This window comes from Emydura macquarii, unplaced genomic scaffold (assembly GCF_026122565.2).
Source record: "Emydura macquarii macquarii isolate MOO-44397 ecotype Brisbane River unplaced genomic scaffold, CSIRO-AGI_Emac_v2 contig_306, whole genome shotgun sequence".
NCBI classification, from domain to species: Eukaryota; Metazoa; Chordata; order Testudines; family Chelidae; genus Emydura; species Emydura macquarii.
Genome location: NW_027130443.1, coordinates 5,733,415 through 5,751,798, shown reverse-complemented (window position 1 = coordinate 5,751,798; position 18,384 = coordinate 5,733,415). Strand labels below are relative to the sequence as shown.

Sequence of the window (18,384 nt, the reverse complement as noted above, 5' to 3'; positions counted from 1 at the left end):
TGGAGCCATGAGTCAGGGAGATGTGAAATTTTCCAAAGCACCTGACTTGGGCTCCTAAAAGTCATTGTCAAAAGTGACTTAGGAGCCGAAGTCTCACTGAAAGTCAGTTGCTCCACATTTTGGTTCCTAGGCCCACATACTGAAAGGAATGTAAGTGTCTATCTGCCACTGAAATCTGTAGTGTTCAGACCAAAAGCCTCAAATGGTGTTAGGTGCCCAAGTCTCATAGGCACTTTTGAACATTTTACCTGTGATCTTATCTTTGCATTGCCTGGTGTGTGGGCACGTGTGTATACACCAGGCCTGAGTCTCCCTTACACTGAACACTGGCAGTGTAAAGGGGCCTTAGCGTGTGTGTAATTGCACTTTAAAGCCGCTTCATGCTGCCAGAGTTGTGTAAAGAGGCCTTAATCTCATTTACACTAAGGCCCACCATGTATACTGGCATATAAACTGAGCAGTGTATGTATACCCGGTTGGTGCAGCATGTGGGTAACAGCCCACTGTTGCTACCAGTCAATGGAGTTACTCCTTTAGCTCAAGCAATAGATGTACATAGTTTTATCCCTGCAAATCCCAGTTTCATTCCCAGCTGGGGGAGAGGCGCATACATCATTACATCTGTTAAAATGCTGTCAGTAATTTGTGAGGCAGATGGGTGACTCGCTCCCACGCCATTCTAGTACGGTGATTATGATAACCCAGTGACTGAATCCTGCCCGATCCTGCAAGGTGCACAGCACCCTCAAGTGGCATACAAGTGAGTGTGCGATGAGGGTGCTCAGGTGCTTGGCATATCAAGCCCCACCAGCAAAACTGCCCTTGACTACACTGTGTACAGGATTGGGTCTCAGTGGGTTAAAGGTGAGTGGAGCAGCAGAGGGAAAGGTGGACCAGGTTCCGAAAGCATTCTCAGGGCTGGAGGGCTTGTCCCGAGCTAGGCAGTACGGCCAGAACAGGAGTATATGGAAACTGGCCTGTATGTGTGACACGGAGCTTTGCAGTGTTAAATCGAGGGGGGGACTTATACAAGGGGTTATCTTATATGCAAGTACATGTGGAACACATCTAGGTGGAGATTTGCAATGGTGCCTAGGGGAGTTAGACGCACAACTCCCATTAATTTCAACACATGCCTAAATACCTTAGGTGGTTTTGAAGAGCTCAGCCGTAACAGGTTGTTTTAAATAATCACACATGTCCTGCTTTTGTTTCACTGTTGGAGGTTAGGGCCCAGAACTCCATTAGTTTTGACAAACTGGTTTATAAAATAAATAAATAAATAAATAAATTCACCAACATTTCAGTGCCTTTAAAAAGCAAAAAAAGTGCCGATTCCTGCAGTTTGGCAGGTTGAGTTACAATGTCTTCTGGTCCCAGTCTCTTCCTTAAATTTCCCGGTGGGCTTTTATTGCTCAGAATCCAAAATTTCTCCCAGTTGATATATTCTGTGTCGCAACAAGGGACATTGCAATTCAGTGGCGAGCGCTCAGTCTTTCCAGATTTAAGGTGCTCTCTTGGCCTCTTCACTTATGATTTGAAAATGGCACCTTTTAACTTTGTGCACATTGTCTGGAGAACATCAAAGACACAAAAGACAGGGGGTGGGAGGAGAGTTGTGCCTTTTTTTCCCCCCCCAAACATTTTGGAACACCTGTGGTTATTGCCTTTAAGAAAGGGATTCCTGACTTCCTGCAGAAACTGACAAAAGCCCCTTTAACAAAGCACCTTCCTTCCCCACTGTGCTTGCTCTTGAAGGTCTGCCTGCCATCAAGGAAGATAGCCAACAAGCAATCAGTGCTGTTGGAAATGAGTTTTAAAAAGGCACAACCCCGTGTTTGAAAAAGGCAATACTGACTTTTCAGTTCCACAAAGCTCTGGGATCGGAGGGTGTAGCAAAACTAACACTGCCTTGGAGAACAATATATGGCACTAGGTACTGCAATGGGAAAGCCAGCAGCCTTCTTCTGAAAAATGAATGAATTTGGGAACATGCAATCGGGAGGGAAATGCCATGATAATAAACGGAGGCGGTGAATTCTGATGTGCCCTACTAGAGACAGCTAACAGTAGTTAACCAAAAAGAAATCAGGTTCCTTCAGCCTTGTTTTGTGTACTGTAGCTTTAAGGGAAGATGAAAGTCCCAAGCTCTTATTCCATTTTTACTCTGTCCTTATTCAGGCAGCGTTCCCATTGACTTCATCGGGAGGTTTGCCTGCATAAGTGCAAATCATGTTCCTCACCAGGAGCTGGGCCATCCCCAGAGTAAAAACCTATTATTACTGAGGGCTAACTGAGTTGCTTGTCCACCTCGAGAGATGGTGGTCTGTACTATAGAAATGAAGGTTGTAGGGTCAAGCCCCATTGGTGAGCTATGGGGGGTGGGAGGTTAATTGCATCAGGAACAAATTTAAAAAAAGGGCAGGGAGTTGGACTGTTCCTCTGGTAACATGGTTTTCCTCTTGTGCAATTTGACATTGACATCAATGGGAGTAGGAGAAGGGACTGAAATATAACCTGCAGTAGGTGACAGTTTAATCTCTCCAGCAATGTAACCAAACTATGGATTGTTACACAGCATGAAAGAAGATGGTATCCCTCCACCCCAATGATCGCATAAATATAGTCCCTCTTCTTTTTCCTCAGAGGCATCAGCTTCTTCCAAAACTACAACTCTGGGAAGATGCTAGAGGGGGGATGAATGACCTCTAGCCCCATCACTGCATAGTAACTTTGCTGTTACTCAAAAGATCCACTGAGAACTCTGCTTTCTGTTCCACTCAGAGAGTGACTCCTAAAACCATCAAAATCAGTAGCAAAAAGCTCCTGAAAAATGGAGTCGAGGATGATTCAACCTCCAGGAACACAGCAGGCACAGAGCCACTGCTTGCTGCTTTTTCCTAACCCTGTTACAGGTGGTAGGTACCGCAGTTTGCAGCATATGTTGCATGGAGAATGAGAACATTAACTGCCCTTATAGCGTGGTGCAAAGTGCTGTGTGGGAGCCAGCGCCAAAGGAGGCCTGTGATGCAGTCCCAACCTCCTCGGTAACCCTGGGTTGTCAGGATCAGGGATTGAACCTGGGACCGCTGGTTCTAAAAAGTACAAAAGACTGCTGCCCCTGGGAGAAGACCCAACGCAAGTAGCTCACCCTGCAGTCGGCTCAACAACCTCTAGCTATGGCCCAGCCGCCACTAAAATGGGACCGAGCATGACACTGAGTGGGTTACACCTCCGGCAGAAGGGTTAACAAGGCAGCGTTGGATGCAGTTAGGGAGAAGAGAAGGTCACCTGACCTGATCTGTGCAAGGGGATCTCATGGGAGAGCTTTAAAAGAGGACTCTATAAAAATAAATAAATACGCCAGCCATGGCCCAAACGAACTACTGCACACGCTAATAACAGTAACAGCAGTGCCTTGCGTCCCAAAGCACCGACACTACATACACACACAGCACCTCTAAAATGCAGCTGCTTCTGGGCGAGAGGGCAACGCACAGCAGCACTACGCAGGCGCCGGAGAGCGATATTTGGCCACAGGCAGATGGGCAAACCCCTTCTCTTAGGGAAAGTGCTTGGGATCATTAACCACCATACAGGGCAGACGGGGGCTTCTTTAAGGACTTCTCTGAAAGACATATGAAATTCAGAGGGGTGAAAGGAATAGCTGATCCTGCAGTCAAACAGCTGATCACAGAGAGTCGACCCCCCCAACTGCAGACCCCACTAAAGCATCCCATCTGGTTATGTTTGGACTGCTCCCCTACTAGACTCTTCATAAAGGGATACAGTGTTGAATTGCTACTTCCCTGTTTTCCACAGCCCACACCCCTCATTACAGGCCTGGTTCGGTCACCCTGCACCTGGGGTAGTCAGTCATTCATCCCAGTGCACATTAGAAGTAAGATGCTACTTTTGTCTTCTTTCCCCCCATGCTTCAGGCCAATTCAGCTCCCGACGTCACGTCTCTCCCCACCCCCTGTCTGTTTCGGTTAGCCGCCTATCCCAACAAGTCTGTATTGCCCCTTTTTCATTCCATCCTTCTGGCTTTTTATTTAATTTAAAACAAACAAACAAATACGAAACAAGAGGAGAACAAGGTCTGGTCCTCAGGCAAGTGCTGGTTGCTGGGGCTCCTTTACTTCATTGCACAGGCATGTGTGCGCCCCAGGGGGATTCATGCACTAAGGGAAGGTGTTGGTGCTGTACTGGAGTGTCTCCTCTAGGGAGTGGAGTTTTCACATTCATTTCACCGGTATGGCAAAGTCAGTTCGCTTGTCCTTCAAGGAGCATTACATTCAAGAGCTATGGCAAACCACAGCAAGGAGGCAGGGCAGAGGAGAGAGCACCTCACCCCATCGGGTTTCCAGGGTTTGGTTATTTTAGTTAAATGAGCCTCCCCTGCTCCCAATGTTTCTGTTTCTCTCCAGACTTTGGGAAATAAAATGGAGTCTGGCCGCTCCGGGCCTTAGCTCTCTCGCGGGTCGCTGTACTGGAGCTCAGAGCTGAAGACCTCCTTGTAGAGGGGTGGGAAGTCCATAGCAGTCTCTGGATGCAGGAGCCGGAAGAACTCCAACTTGTCCAAGTGCAGGTTGCAGATGGTTTTCATCAAGGGCAGCTTGGAAACCATCTGCAGGGGAGAGAAGCCAGGGAAGGAAGTGAGATCTGGGTTTGCGATCAGTCTCTGCACCAGTCACTCCCAACCTTTGTTGCCACCGAATCCATTCACTAGACGCGTGGGATAATGACCGTGATGCGGCTACAACGGCGTGAAACCCTAACGAGGGTGTGCTGCACCTGGATGACTGACTCTGGGAACATTCCAGGGATAAGAGGCACCAGGCCAAGCACCGTTTTGAACCGGTGCAGTGCATCTATACTCGGGGCTTGCTGTTTTATGGGGAAGTGATTTGCCTCCCCTTTGTTAACCAAGACTGGGAGAATAAAGGGAGCAGCGGTGATGGTTTTCAACAGCCTTGAAAATCCACAGCTGAGGTTTCCCCGTCCTGCTCACTGTCACACCCGCCCGATGGTGCCATCATCAGTTGACCCTGAGAGTAACAAATGAGCCCTTGCGCTACAGATGGCTGCTATTTAAACCTCCCTCGCTCCTGGGGAGCCTGTACGCGAACCCTAACACCTCAGTTCTGAACACACAGGTCTCCAGCGCTTGAGCCAGAGGAGCCCTTCCTTGGCTGGTACCCGCAGCAGATTCCGCTATAATTAAGCAATGAAGCTGACATGAGGCGGTGGCAGAACTCGGTGGTAATGCTCTGCCCCCTCTCAGCCCAGGCTGCACGGCATGCCAGAATGAAGCGTCGGTGACGCTCTTTTAAAGAAGATGCAGCCCTTGTCCTCAAGTGCTGGAAGCTGCCTTTGGCCCATGCTATGGTTAGAAGAGTCTAATGGCCTCCTCCAGCCGTAACATTTACGGCGTGAGACCTATTCCTGTAGGACCTAGCAAATCCATTACACCCAGCCGATGCCGGATGATCCCCTATGGTCGATCCACCAGGGCTTTGCCCAGTTTAGTTGTAAACGTCACCAGGATTCATAGACTATTAGGGTGGGAAGGGGTCCCAGGAGGTCATCCAGTCCAACCCCCTGCTCAAAGCAAGACCAACCTCAACTAAATCCACTGGGAGCCCATCCTACAGTACAATGGTTGTAGGCCTCAGGACAATTTTCCCTGGATGTTTAGCCCTTGTTTTCCTTAGTGCAATTCCGCCCCCATTCCTCCTGGCTGCTCCCAGCCCACCCAGTTACCTTCGAGAGCTTATCCTCGCCGGAGTGTTTCTTCTGGATCTCGTGCTGCAAAGCTGTGTAGATCTTGTCCTGGAGCTCCTGCACCTTCTTGGATTCGGTGAGCCAAAGGCGATCTGGGAACGGAGAGCCAAAGCTCAGGTCAGCCCTAGGAAATGGATCTGAATCCTGCATAGCGCGGCCCTGCTGCGGGGTGGGGGTGGGTTATTTCCTTAACTGGTTTTCCTGCCCTTCATTTTTAGGGAGCTACAGGTCAACACTTCGCTTTGTGATCATTTCCCACCTCCCAATGACACCTCTCATGCCCTCACACATGTGTCTTGGCTGGAGAAGGTCCCAAATTCCAGAAGCAGATCTGGTGGGAGGGGGAGAAAAAGAAGGGCTCAGTACAGCATTAAGATTACAAGGCTTTTCCATTGGGCCATTGGTCTGACATGCTGCCTCTGGTTGGTGGCCAATGCCTGATGCTTGAGAACAATTCAGCCCCACTCCCCAATAGTGCACAGGGGCAGTTCCTTCCTGACCCCTGCAACCATCAGTTTTATGCCCTGAAGCATGAGAGTGGATTACCCTTGCACAGACTGCACTACAAGGCTTTGAGGAGGCGAGAACATCAGGCAGCTCTCCCTGGATCTTGGAGTGGGCTTTCTTCTTAGTGCAAGCCTCTTTCTCTAAAGTCCCCTCCTTCAGCAGAGCGCACCATAGCTTACATGCAATCAACTGCTTTGCTCCTTGAGGGCCACTTCTGCTAACCCTAAAGGCAGCAGAAGTTCAGGCTTCAATCTGCTGTCCCTGGGGAGTTTTGCCATGGACTCCATCAGCAGCCAGGTCAGATCTCTACGCTTCATTTGCTCCACCAGACAAATGACCTAATGGGTTTCCGATGTCTCTGATGAGGTTTAGGGTTAGTTCTCGCTGGAAGGATGGCCAAAACGCTCTCTCCTGGAGCTCATGGCTCTGTGAGCTCCTTGAATGCAGAACAGAAATTGCCATTCACCTGTCCCCTCCCCACCTACCTGGAGAGAGCAGGACAGCCGCAGTGAACAGCGCAATCTCCTCTTCTGAGAGCTGTAGCCGGCACAGGTTCCTCCCCAGGTCAAAGACGGCACCGATGAGGTCGTCGCAGCCTAAAGAGAAGACATGGGAACGAGAGACATGTCATGGTCTTATGCCGCAGACTCCTTCTTTGCAAGAAATTTGTCTGCATCCACACAGGACAACTCCTGCTCACAATGTCAGCCACAGCTACGGGCCTGTCTCTTGTAGCAGGAGGTGGAAGGGAGTCACTTTGAAGGCTCCCGGAGATTAAGCAGGCAAATGGGGAGGAACCTAAAAGGTCTCCAGCAAAAGAATCCCTGCATCACAGGTGGGAAGCCAAAGGTACTGGGATGAACTCCATCTCCACATGGCGAACCGCTGTCACTCATCTGCCAGCCTGTTCTCATTGTTGGCAGAAATAGGACAAGATGCACTTTCCCCCAGGCCAGCCGCAGACCCCCTTCTGACAGCAGCACAAGGACTGCTGGCCATTTGCCATCCAAACCCTGGCCCGGCCTAGCTCTGGAAAGCCAGTAAGAACTCAACACATCCCCCACAGCACTAGCTCGGTAGAGAATTAGAATGACAAAGTCAGCCTTTCAAAAGTCACCCCCCCCTTCAGCAGGCATGCAAGGAGCACCTAGCACCCTGCTGGGGCAGTGGGATCAGCAAGGGTTCGCAGGAAAGATCACCCCTACGGGATCCCAGGGCCATTTTCTGTAGCACCCTGGAGGTCTCCCCCCCAGCTCCGACTTTGCCTAGTTGCCAGGATTGTAGCCCGTGGTTGTATGCTGCAGGTTTTCTAACCCATTGCGCAGGGTAGCTCAATCTACCTCCCTTCCCCTGTTTGCTACGATTCAATGAATCCCTTCAAGTTCAGGAGGTGCAGGCTAGATCAATAGCTGGAGAGGAAGCCGAATGGCTGGTGCTACAGCAAGCGATGTTGCTCCTTTTGCTACAGGATTGAACTAGTGACCCAGTCTGATGCTTTGGGGCTGCTGGGCTGTCTTTTGAATGATTATAACACTGCAGACCTGCCCAGCAGTAGTTTAACGATCCCCGGGCTCATGACTTGGCCGAAGTCCAATGTTAATAATTATGCCCTGTCTCCCTAAACTCTCTTGTCACTTCAGTCAGAGAGAGCACTCTTCACTTCCTGCTCTAAGCTGCTGTATAGCATTGCTGGGGGTTGTTAAATGGCCTCTGCGTTCTGCCTCAGAGGTGGTGGCACTGCAGTGGTGGGTAAATAATCCCGATATATCTGAACCTCAAAACGGTGTCTAAAGGGTCAGAGAACCAGGGCCAGATATGCCATTGCCCTACCTCAAATCAAATGATAGCATTTTAAACCCACTCTGCACAGGTGTAACAGACCATCCAGGCTGGGGCTTACATAGGCACTTGAGGGAACTCAACGCCTGGCTCCCAGTACCTGAACTCCCCGATGCGTCTTTGAAAATCCAAGCCACAGTGTGCAGGGGAATGGGGAACCAGGCCTGGGTGGGTGTCTGCAAAGCGCTCGGATCTCCCCAGATGGAAGATGCCAGAGGACTGCCGAGAGGCCGTTTCACTGCCTCCTGGGACCTTGCAACTGGCTGTGGAGCCACAAGCTGAACATTGCGGGGCCCGTGGGAGATAAGCCGCAGGTGAAATCGAAGTGACCAATATTGTGGTTTAACTCCAACCTCCCCACCAGCAAAGAATGGCAGAGAAGGGAAGCTCCCAGGAAGCAGACAGGACCGAGGGGCAGGACGGAAGCCAGTTCCCTTGGGCATGGGGACTCAGGGCTCTTTGTATTGGGACCTCCTCCCTTTAGAGATAATGCTCTTCCCCATACATTAGACCAGGCGCTGCCCAGGAGTCAGGCTCCTGCTGATGTCACTGGGAGATCCCGGGTGTGAGTCAAGGCCACAGTACGGCCCATGGGCAATATTTCCCCTTAACTGTGTGTCGAGCACTGCGCTGTCAGCCCCGGGGGACAAAGGGCTCCCTCCCCAGCAAACTGCAGCATGAGCAGCAGCAGATGGGTTTTTCCTGACGCTGCCCCACTGATGTGACCACCTCGCAGGGCTGGCCTCTGTGGCCTATTTGTGAGGTTGCCAACACGGGAAGCAGCCCTGGCTCCTGACCCTGCAACTGGAAACGCACGGGCGGATGCCCTGCACTGCTGCCGATGCCCATTGAAATCAGTGGGGGTAAGGTCCACCCATGGGGATCTGATTGCAGGATCGGGGCCTACGCTTTGTGAGCACACGTCGACCAGGACCCAGACTGAGACCCATCAGCTCATGGCGCAAAGAACAGCTAGCCATTAGCTAGATACAATTTGGGGATGCACCCAATCTAGGCTGGGGTCAGAACGGCGGCCTACAGCCCATTAGCCATTGTCCCATACGCTAGCCACCTCTGAGAATAAATACTATTGCATTCTGCAAGAAAAAGTGCAAGACAGTTAGGGGGGAGACAGGAGGACAAGACTCAGTGACTTTCATTGTGTTCCTAAATCCCCTAGGTGCTTCTGATACTCTCCCCCTTCCTCCTTGCCATGAAGTTAATGCAGCGACTGGGACCCTTCCTGTAGGATCTGCTGTTACGTTTTCACCACAAGAAACTTTAAAGAACAGTCATAAACCCGCCCCTCCCATCCACAAAAGCAAACAAACCAGCTCTTACCGAGCGACTTGAACATCTGCACCCCACCGTATTTCCCCTCGAAGAGCACCGTGTTATTTAAAGGGTTGAACACCCGAATCATTCGGATCAGAAGCACTTCCAGGCAACCTAATGCAGGCAGAAAGACAACAGACGAGGAGGAGCAGGTGGAGGGAAAGGAGGAGGGTAAGGGAGCATTTCCGTCATCCAAGGACCAAAAAAAAAAAAAAAAAAAAATCCAGACCAACAACCAAATGCCAAATGATTTTTAAAAAAGTGTTTAAAAAAATCCCAATTGTGGTTTTTTAAACAGCAATTGGGACCGTAATATTTCGACGAAGGGAAATAGGACCCAGTCAGTTAGCAACGGAAAGCAGAGAGAGAAAATGATCAATGTAACGGTGGTTTACAAAGAAAGGAGAAGGAAAAAACAAAATAAAAAAACGGAAGGAAGAAATGAAGAGGTTGGTTAGATTCCATGTGCTAAGACATATAAACTAGGCAGCATTTGGATTTAAGGGTAGCAGCCTGCTTGGAAGTTGGAGCGAGGAACACGGGTTGTAGGAGAGGAGACTTTGGTTCAGGAACCAATGCAGGTTGCTACGTAAACAGATGTAGCCAGGAGTGCCCAGCTATCTGTATTGTTTCTCAGGACCAGAGTGAACGTGGGGTGTGACAGCGGTTTGCAGCACTAGGTAGTATGGCTGTGCTCTATGAAGCTACGAGATGACTAACGCAGGATCGCCCAACGTGCAGTGAGCGTGCACTAAAGACAGAACCTGATTCTCCATCACGCTACCCCTTGCGTGGCGGTTCACATCAGGGCTTTTCCCTGATGTAAATGGCTGTGCAATGGAGAATCAGACCTGGGGGAGCTCAACACCAAATTGTGCCCCTCCCGCCAGTCCTGCAGTCTGATCTGCGATAGTTCATACGTTGCAGTGAAAGCAGGGTGTTGCATTTTAAGACAGGCCTGGGGTGTTGGGATTGCACCAGCACTCGACGCAAACAAAAAACTGATTTGGGACTTCGGAATGGAACACAAAAGTGAAACTGATTCATCTGTTTTCATCCCGAGAGCTGAATGAAAGCCAGCCAATGAGCAGCATCCTCTCTCTTGAATATGCTTGAAAATGCTTTGCGCTGGCAAGAAAGATCCACCCTACTCAGGGCTAAAAGCATAAAACAGCCAGCACTGTCACCATAACCTTTACACAGCGCTTCAGATGTGTAGGGCACTGCACAGACGTTCACAACACCCTTGGGAGGTAGGTACAGGCTATTCTACCCATTTTTCAGAATGGGAAGCAGAGGCACATAGAGGGGACGTGATTTACCCAGTGAGTCATTGCTTGAATCAGGAATAGAACTCAGGCCCATCTGACTCCCACCTCTCTGAGGGCACAGATACTAAAGAGACCCTCATTGTGAGAACTAGCTAGTTTCATGGGGGTTTTCAGAAGTGCTAAGCATTGGCACCAACTGTTGACACAGCTGGAGTTGGACTGCTTCTGCAGATCCGGCCCCCTGGAGGCAGAGATGGAAGAGCCTCCTTAGATCCCATCCAGGGTTGTAGGTGCAGCATTGCTCCATTCTGTCTATTCTCCAGTGGTCAGGGGTGGGAAGGGGATCCCCAGAGGTTGGAATCTGAAAAGCACTTGGATGCTTATGTGAGCTGGAAGCCACAGTGAGACATATCTTGTGCCCAAGATCCCAGCACTCCTGGACTTGTGGAGATGGGAAAAGGGGGGAGGGGGGGGGAGGAGGGTATTGAAAACCAGACCTAGATCCAAAATTTACCACTTCCTCTGAGCTTTCTAAACAAGCCAAAGCAAAATGCTGGATCAGAACCCCTCCAAATCTGGCGGTGGGCTGAACGCCAGACCTGGACATTAATGTTCACGCCCATCTATATGCAGGACTGTTAACAAAGGTCAGGCCAACGTGTGGGGCTGGGAATGGGGAAAGCTGGGTGAGCTAGGGGGATTGTGCTTTCCCCTGATTCAGCTAATCCCTGAATATTCCCAGCCTGGCACCCTGGGGCGCGTTACCCTTGGCCATCCAGGCTGTGGCTATACGGATTTCTGGTTCTCCACCCCGGCGCCTTCACATTTGCTGTTCTCTCCCCCTTATCCAGTGCAACCAGCTGCTGGTTGTGATCAGAAAGAGACCCAGGCAGGAAGACATGTCTCCAAGCTCTATCTAGAGTCTAGACACAACAAGGTGCCCAGGCCACCAGGCTGAAGGCAGAGAGGCTGCTCCATGGCATGGCACACTCCGTGTGTGTGTGTGTGTGTGTGTGTGTGTGTGTGTGTGTGTGTGTGTGTGTGTGTGTGTGTGTGTGTGTGTGTGTGTGTGTGTGTGTGTGTGTGTGTGTGTGTGTGTGTGTGTGTGTGTGTGTGACACACACACCTCAGGGGGGCCTGCATCTCTCCAGGCAGGGGTGGGTGCTGGGAGATCCCCCTGCCTGCCCCATATCCCCTCCCAAGCAGGTGTGAGAGGCTTGAGCCAGGTGCCCCATGCCATGAGGAGATGCTACCTGGGCCTCCCACCCTTACCAGTGGGGCCTGACAGGCTCCCCCACTGGCTGTGTGTCCCAGCTCTCAGGGTCCTCCCCCCTGCACCGTGGGACCCATAGGCGTCATGGGGCGGGGGTCTCAGTGTGTGCTGTGGAGGTGAGACAGGCCCACCTCAGCCTGGAGATAAGAGAGAGGAAGAAGGAGGGGTGCAGATGGCAGCAGGAGGAAGGTCGGGGTGAGTAAGAGGGAGAAGTGGGGGAGGGGGAGAAGAGAAAAAAGCAAGAGGGGAAGAGAGAAGGGAGGAAGAGAAGGGCACAGCTGAGACGAGAAGGAACGAGGAAGTGGCCTGTGGACGACCCCCTGTTGAAACCCGCAGCCCGCGGCCCAGTGGGGAGAAGACGGCTTTCAGCCATTCTCGCATCTGAGTTGCTCTGGGAACGGCCCCAGCGTAAATCAGAGCAGCCCCAAGGGGCGCTAAAGTACAGCGGCCTCCGGAGAGCAGCCCATGGGGTTCTCCATAGACTACAGCAGGCCTGAACCACTGGGCCCTGCAGCCTCCCACATTGGCTCCGCCCCCCTCCAACCTAGCCCCGCCCCCACCCAGCACTACCATTTAGGGCAGCCCTAGGTGTTGTGCCGGGCCCCATGTGTGTTGCTACCAGTGCCTGGAAAAAGGCTGGGGGGATTTTGCTGCCCCAGCAGGCCATGGGGAGGAGCCTGTCTGAGTGGGGTGGGGGCCCATCTCCCTGCTTTCTCACCTGCTTTGAGGAGGATGATCTGGTCGTTCTGGCAAAGCTCCATGAAGCCGTCGATGCGCTTGGCGAACTCCACCACGTACTGGATGGCGTTGGAGATCTGCAGGGAGCACTCCTGCCACATGGTCTCACAGCTCTGGGAGCACAATGGGGGCGCATCAGGCACAGCTGGCTCCCCTCCACACCTTACCCCACGCATGTAGCTCCATGGGCTCAGGGGCCTGGGAGGGGAGGGGGGGCGCAGGGGACCAAGCACGCGGGCTCCTTTTTGTACAGTGCTATCCTGGGGGGTGCACTGTATGAGGACCTGCACCCCATGCCCTGGGATGCACACAGCCACCCACAAATCAGCATGCATCTCCCAACTCCCACTAAAATCCAGGGCACCCCTGTGCCCTTTGCGCCATCCCAGGACTGAATCCAAGTGGGGGTGGGGAGTACAGGTAGTGGTTCCCTCCCATGCTCCACCCACTAACCAAGCTCCACCCACATGTCACCAAAACAAGATGCCACTCCCAGTGGATCTTCAGCCTATGATGGTTCCTCCTCTTTCTCGCTTTGAGCAGCAATTTAAATTGGCCATCATTAGATTTCAGAGTGAACCACCCCTTGAAATAGAGGCAGCCTTTCACGCTGCCTGCAGACTCCGGCAGACGTTGCTGGAGCAGTCACATTTGGCTCTAGGATTTTAAGTTTATTTCACAACCTTAAAGGCTAGAAGCATCTTTTCTTTTTCTTTCCCAAAGGAAAGCTCTGGATTCTGGAGCTCAGAGACACAGTCACAGCCCAGCTGCCCCCGTCCCCACTATCCTGCACCCCTAGATGAGGATCTGGACCGCCAGGGCCCCTGCCCAGAGGATTCTGTCCCACCAACCTGAAGACACTCTGCACCCCACGCCCCAGGAGGTGTACTCCCCACCACAAAGCTGTGCTCCCCCCTGCCGCAGATCCCCGCCATGGGGTTCTGCCCCTGACCCCAGCATGTGCTCAGCTCAGCCTCCCAAGGCAGTGATTCAGCATCACCATCACAGCCAATCCCCCTTCCCCAATCCCAGCCAGCTGGAAAGCTGCCATCCCGCTCCTAGGGCGCCACGCAGGATGCAGCTGGCACCATGAGACAGGGGGGTGTCTCACAACATGCTCCTGTAGGCACGCACTGGCCTGGGAAAGGTTAGTGCCGGGGGTTGGGTACTGGGGACAGCTGGGGGCACTGAGGTTGTCGTGTAGGGTCGTGAGGCACCCATCGTGCAGGTTGGCAGGGAGCAATGGGGAATTACCTTGTTCTGCAAGCTCCTGATCTCTTCCTGGGTGTACAGCTGCCATGCTAGTCTCTTGAGCTCATCCGTCGTGTACTGGCAGGTCTCCAGGTGGGACTTGATCACATTCTGAGCAATCTGGTCTGTTGAAGCAAGCACAAAGTGCAGTTGAGACTCAGGCCAGAGAGACAGGGCCTTGGCTTCTAGGGAGGCAGACAGATTTCCTTAAAGGCAGGGCAGTCCCAGGGCCTAATGCAGCGTGTAGGCAGCCCTACGCTCCTAGTGAGTCACCAGCATGGCCTCTTAGCCACGGATGTGTTGTGATGAGCTGTCGCATGGCTATATGTGCCGCTGCCCTCCTGGATGGAGTCAACACTGATCCAGCTGTGTGTCTTAGGCCCTATAGTGCCAGTGAGGATTCTCCTTAGCTCAGGTGCAAGGGGCCTTGTGCTTTCAGAGCAGGAGGATCTGGGGTCTATCCCTGCTGCAAAGTTCTTAGCTGCCTGGGGGTTTGTTATAGGGTTTATGTGTTGTGCGTGAGTTGGGATTCAGGCAGTTGGCTGATCAGTGGATACGGGCTAGATTGCATCTTAGCAGGACGTGGGGCACGGTTCTGGGTCACAAGCACATTGGGAGCTGTAGTTTGGGGGACTGTTTTCCTCCTGCTGCTGATCAGTTCTGGTGGGAGTGGGAGGGGACAGTTCCTGCCATAGCTGCCCTACACTCCCCCACCCCCCACAAGAGCATGGGGAGGGGGGAGGAGGGCTGCAGGCCGGTCTTAGAGCCTCTTCTCCAGCCTCCATCCTTGTAGCTGCATTGACACACACTCCCGGGGTGGGGCGCTTTATAGAGGGCATTCCTGGTGGGTGCCCTGAGTTTGGGTGTCAGACTCAAGGGGAGGGGACTGCAGGAGGCTCCAGGAGAGAGCAGGACCAGAGACTGGGAGTCCCCACTTTATCTACTGCTGATATCAGAGCGTGGCTGCTTCTTTAGGGGTGGAGATCATCACAGGAGATAACAGCCTACTACTGCTTCCCACTGCTCCTTTAGCTCAAGCAGGAGAGGCCTGCGCTTTCAATGCGGAAGGTCTAGGCGTCAGCCCTACCTATGGGTTGTTGCGCTGAGCCCTGCCAAACTCAGTTCATGCATTCTATCAGGTCTTGGGGCTCGGGGTGGGGAGGGGGCAGGTACTGACCGATCTCAAGCATTGAAATGTCCGAGGTGAGCTGGCTGCCCTCCAGGGTGCTGTGTGCAAAGAGGCCGGGCTCCAGCATCAGCTCGTAGACGGACTCCTGCTTGATGAGCTTGGTATCGCTGAGGTCAATGCTGGACTGGTCGGGCGAGGGCTGGGCCGAGGTCAGGAGGTCAAGGTTGTAATAGGGGCTGCCTCCATCGGGGGTCAGGGGGAAGTCAAAGAGAAGCCCATCCGACAGCGGGGAGATGTCATCCAGGTCCGAGACCCCGCTGCTCATGCTGGTAGTGTAGACCCGCCCCACGGCCTCCGAGTTGTCCTTGGAGACGCCGTTCCGCTCCTGGCTCTGCTGGTGCTTCTGCACCTCCGCATACAGGCTGTCCCGCTGCTTCTTGGACATGCGGCCGAACTTCACCGCTGGGGAAAGGGAAGCAGGGCCAGTGGGACTGAGTGTGTGGATGGGTGCAGGGGCAACCGGTGGGTTAACAGCCCCAGCTGGGATCAGGGCCTCCACCGTGCTAGGCGCTGTACGCACAGATCGGGAGACAGCCCCTGCCCCAGAGAGCTTACAGCCGAAACGGACGAGACTTTGGGGCAGCGACTTGGCCAGGAATGGAATTCAGGAGGCCGGACTCGCAGCTTCCAGCCTATAACTAGCCCATGCTGTTCCCCACTGAGCACCCTGGCCTGCAGCTCTCCGGTCCCCCAGGCGCCCAGCCGACGCACGCACCTTGCGAGCTGACTCACCATCACGCGACATGCCCAGTGCCAGGCATTTCTGCAGGCGGCAGTGCTGGCACCGGTTCCGGTTGGTCCGGTCGATCAGGCAGTTCCTCTGGCGCGAGCAGGAGTAACTTGCATTATTCTGCTGGCTTCTCCGGAAGAAACCCTGCGCGGGAAGGAGGATGGTTCAAAATGGGGTGGGGAGGGATCCCTCACCTGGTCTCCACCTGCCTGGGGAGTGACTGGAGTGACCGAGGGGACCCAGGTGGGGATGGAAAAGACCTAGTGGGGGCACCTGGCCTGGCCCAACCAAAGATCATTCCCAGGGATAAGGTCTCTTGTGCATTGTCCAGCCTGGACCCAGACGATGGGAAGCGGGGGCTGTTCCAGAATGTGGAGGGAGCAGCGCCAGGTCCAAGGCAGGGATGGATGGGGAACGGTGGGGGAGCACATTAGGCCAGCTGCTGTGTTAATGAGCGTGATGCCCAGGGCCAGCGCGGTGCCATGCGATCAGTCCCCAGGCAGCTCAGCCAGTGTATCCGACTCCTGTCCGGCAATGCTCCTAGGCTGGGACCTTTGACGGGGGCTGGGCATCTCGCTGACGTCGGCGCCTTTGGAAACCCCAGCCCCATTACGGATCTGGTCTCTATGAAGCACAGGGCCCATGGCAAAGCGGTTTGTAAAGCAAGGCCACCATCCCCTGGATCACCGGGCTGAGAATGCTCAGCTCATTACACCCGCCGCGCACCAGGGCCGGCCCCACAGCCCGTTGCTCACCTTACAACCTTCGCATGTGATGACGCCATAGTGAATCCCCGAAGACTTGTCTCCGCAGATCTTACATGGGATCACTTCGATTTGGGCTGCAGCCGGGAGGGGAACAAAACAGACAAGCCCGAATCAGTTAATCTCAGCGTCTTGCTCTCTCTAAGGAACAGAGCAATTAAGACACTTGGCCTTTCTGCAGAGACAAGGATCTCACAGTGCTCTACAGACAGACATTAATGAAACCTTCTGCGAGGTGGGTATCATCACCACCATCCCCGTCTGACGGGGGAAACTGAGGCACGGAGCAGGGCCTTGACTTGCCCAAGGTCACCCAGCTGGCCGGTAACGGAGCTGGGAACAGACCCCAGGTCTGCCAATCCTGTGCTCTAGCCAGTAGATCCCACTGTTTAAACCCTCTGAAGTGATCCTCTTAAGAGTCCAGCTTTCCTGCTGAGCACACCTGGGAAACAAGCAACACCCTCTGCTCAGCTCCACAAGCAGCCACTCTTGCCCCAGCCTCACCACAAGATCCCGCCTGGGCTCTGTTCCAAGTGGCCATGGGATTCCCTCCAGGGTTTTCTCTTCCTTATTGCTGATGGTGAGGGAGAAGGCTGAGGGACTCATCAACACCTGGCTTGACTCTGTACCTGTACTGGTTGCACTTATAGTCACAAGTGGCTCTGAGCACGCAAAAAGGAACGGATCTCTGCCTGCATGATCCCACACACCTGCCCCCAGCTGGGTCTCTTTGGAGGGATGGAAGCCTGGAACTTCTGGATCTAAAAGCGCATTATAAACATCTAGACCTGCTCCACCCACTCATGGGAGACACAGCGCTTAGTTGCGTTAGCTTGAGTTACACACACAGTGCTACAATGGCCCCCATTACTGTAGAATCTGAGCACCGCATAATCTTTAGTGTGTTTATCCTCTCAGCGCCCCTGTGAGGCAGGGCTGGGCTATTATTCCTGTTTTACAGAGGGGGATGGAGGCCCAGAGAGGTTAAGTGTCTTAACCAAGGCCACACAGGAAAACTGTGGCAGAGCAGAGAATTGAACTCAAGTGTCTGACTAGTGCCCTAACCACCAGACAGTCCTTCCTCTCTTCCGTACACACACACCAGCAGCCTGCGTGCTTTCTGACCATCCATGATAAAACCCCCCAAAATTCTGTGATACAAAAACATAAAAATCCACGTTTTCTGCGATTAAAATGAAACGCTGAACTTTTGTTTCCCTAGCCACAATTTATATGTAGGTATCAGGCGAACAAAATGTTATATTGATATATTTACAGATTTTTCAGCTGAGAGCCAGAGCCCCGCCTGTTCTCCTGATTATCTGAATTTCTGATGATCCGATCTGGCCCTGGTCTCGATGAGATCGGATCATCAGGGTTCCACGATGTAGGTTTTTATTTTTTCACAAAAGGTAAAAACTAAAAAGATTCTCTGTAAAAACACAAATTCCACGTTTTTCTGTGGCAAACGGATTTCTTGGGTTCCCCGCTAATTACCTCCATTTCCAAAAGCCAAACACCCTCAGACTACAAGATTCTTCTCTAAGAAACCCTGGATTCCGCTCAGCTCTTTGTGGATTGATGTGCCCATGGAGAAGACAAGGGTTTGCAATTAGCCCAGACGGACTGTTTTAAGGTGGATTTCAGCGCAGGGGACCATGCCTGGCTGGCTGTTCACCCACAGGAGGTCAGTCTCGGTG

At 52.8% G+C, this 18,384-nt stretch overlaps 1 protein-coding gene across 2 annotated transcripts in view; it reads right to left on the bottom strand.

Moving 5' to 3' along the window:
• Positions 1–3,197: 3,197 nt before the first annotated feature.
• The window catches only part of LOC137157119 (nuclear receptor ROR-beta-like), a 39,049-nt gene continuing 23,862 nt past the window's right edge, over positions 3,198–18,384 (bottom strand). The window contains exons 2-10 of one of the 2 annotated variants that reach the window (XM_067554312.1): positions 16,676–16,761; positions 15,923–16,064; positions 15,179–15,592; positions 14,005–14,126; positions 12,731–12,863; positions 9,475–9,582; positions 6,780–6,890; positions 5,767–5,879; positions 3,198–4,630 (exon numbers count right to left, since the gene is read on the bottom strand). In XM_067554312.1, coding sequence (XP_067410413.1) covers positions 4,469–4,630; positions 5,767–5,879; positions 6,780–6,890; positions 9,475–9,582; positions 12,731–12,863; positions 14,005–14,126; positions 15,179–15,592; positions 15,923–16,064; positions 16,676–16,761 — 1,391 coding nt within the window. In that variant the 3' untranslated portion in view covers positions 3,198–4,468. The remainder of the gene's footprint in view (positions 4,631–5,766; positions 5,880–6,779; positions 6,891–9,474; positions 9,583–12,730; positions 12,864–14,004; positions 14,127–15,178; positions 15,593–15,922; positions 16,065–16,675; positions 16,762–18,384) is intronic. The other variant, XM_067554320.1, reaches the window with a different exon arrangement.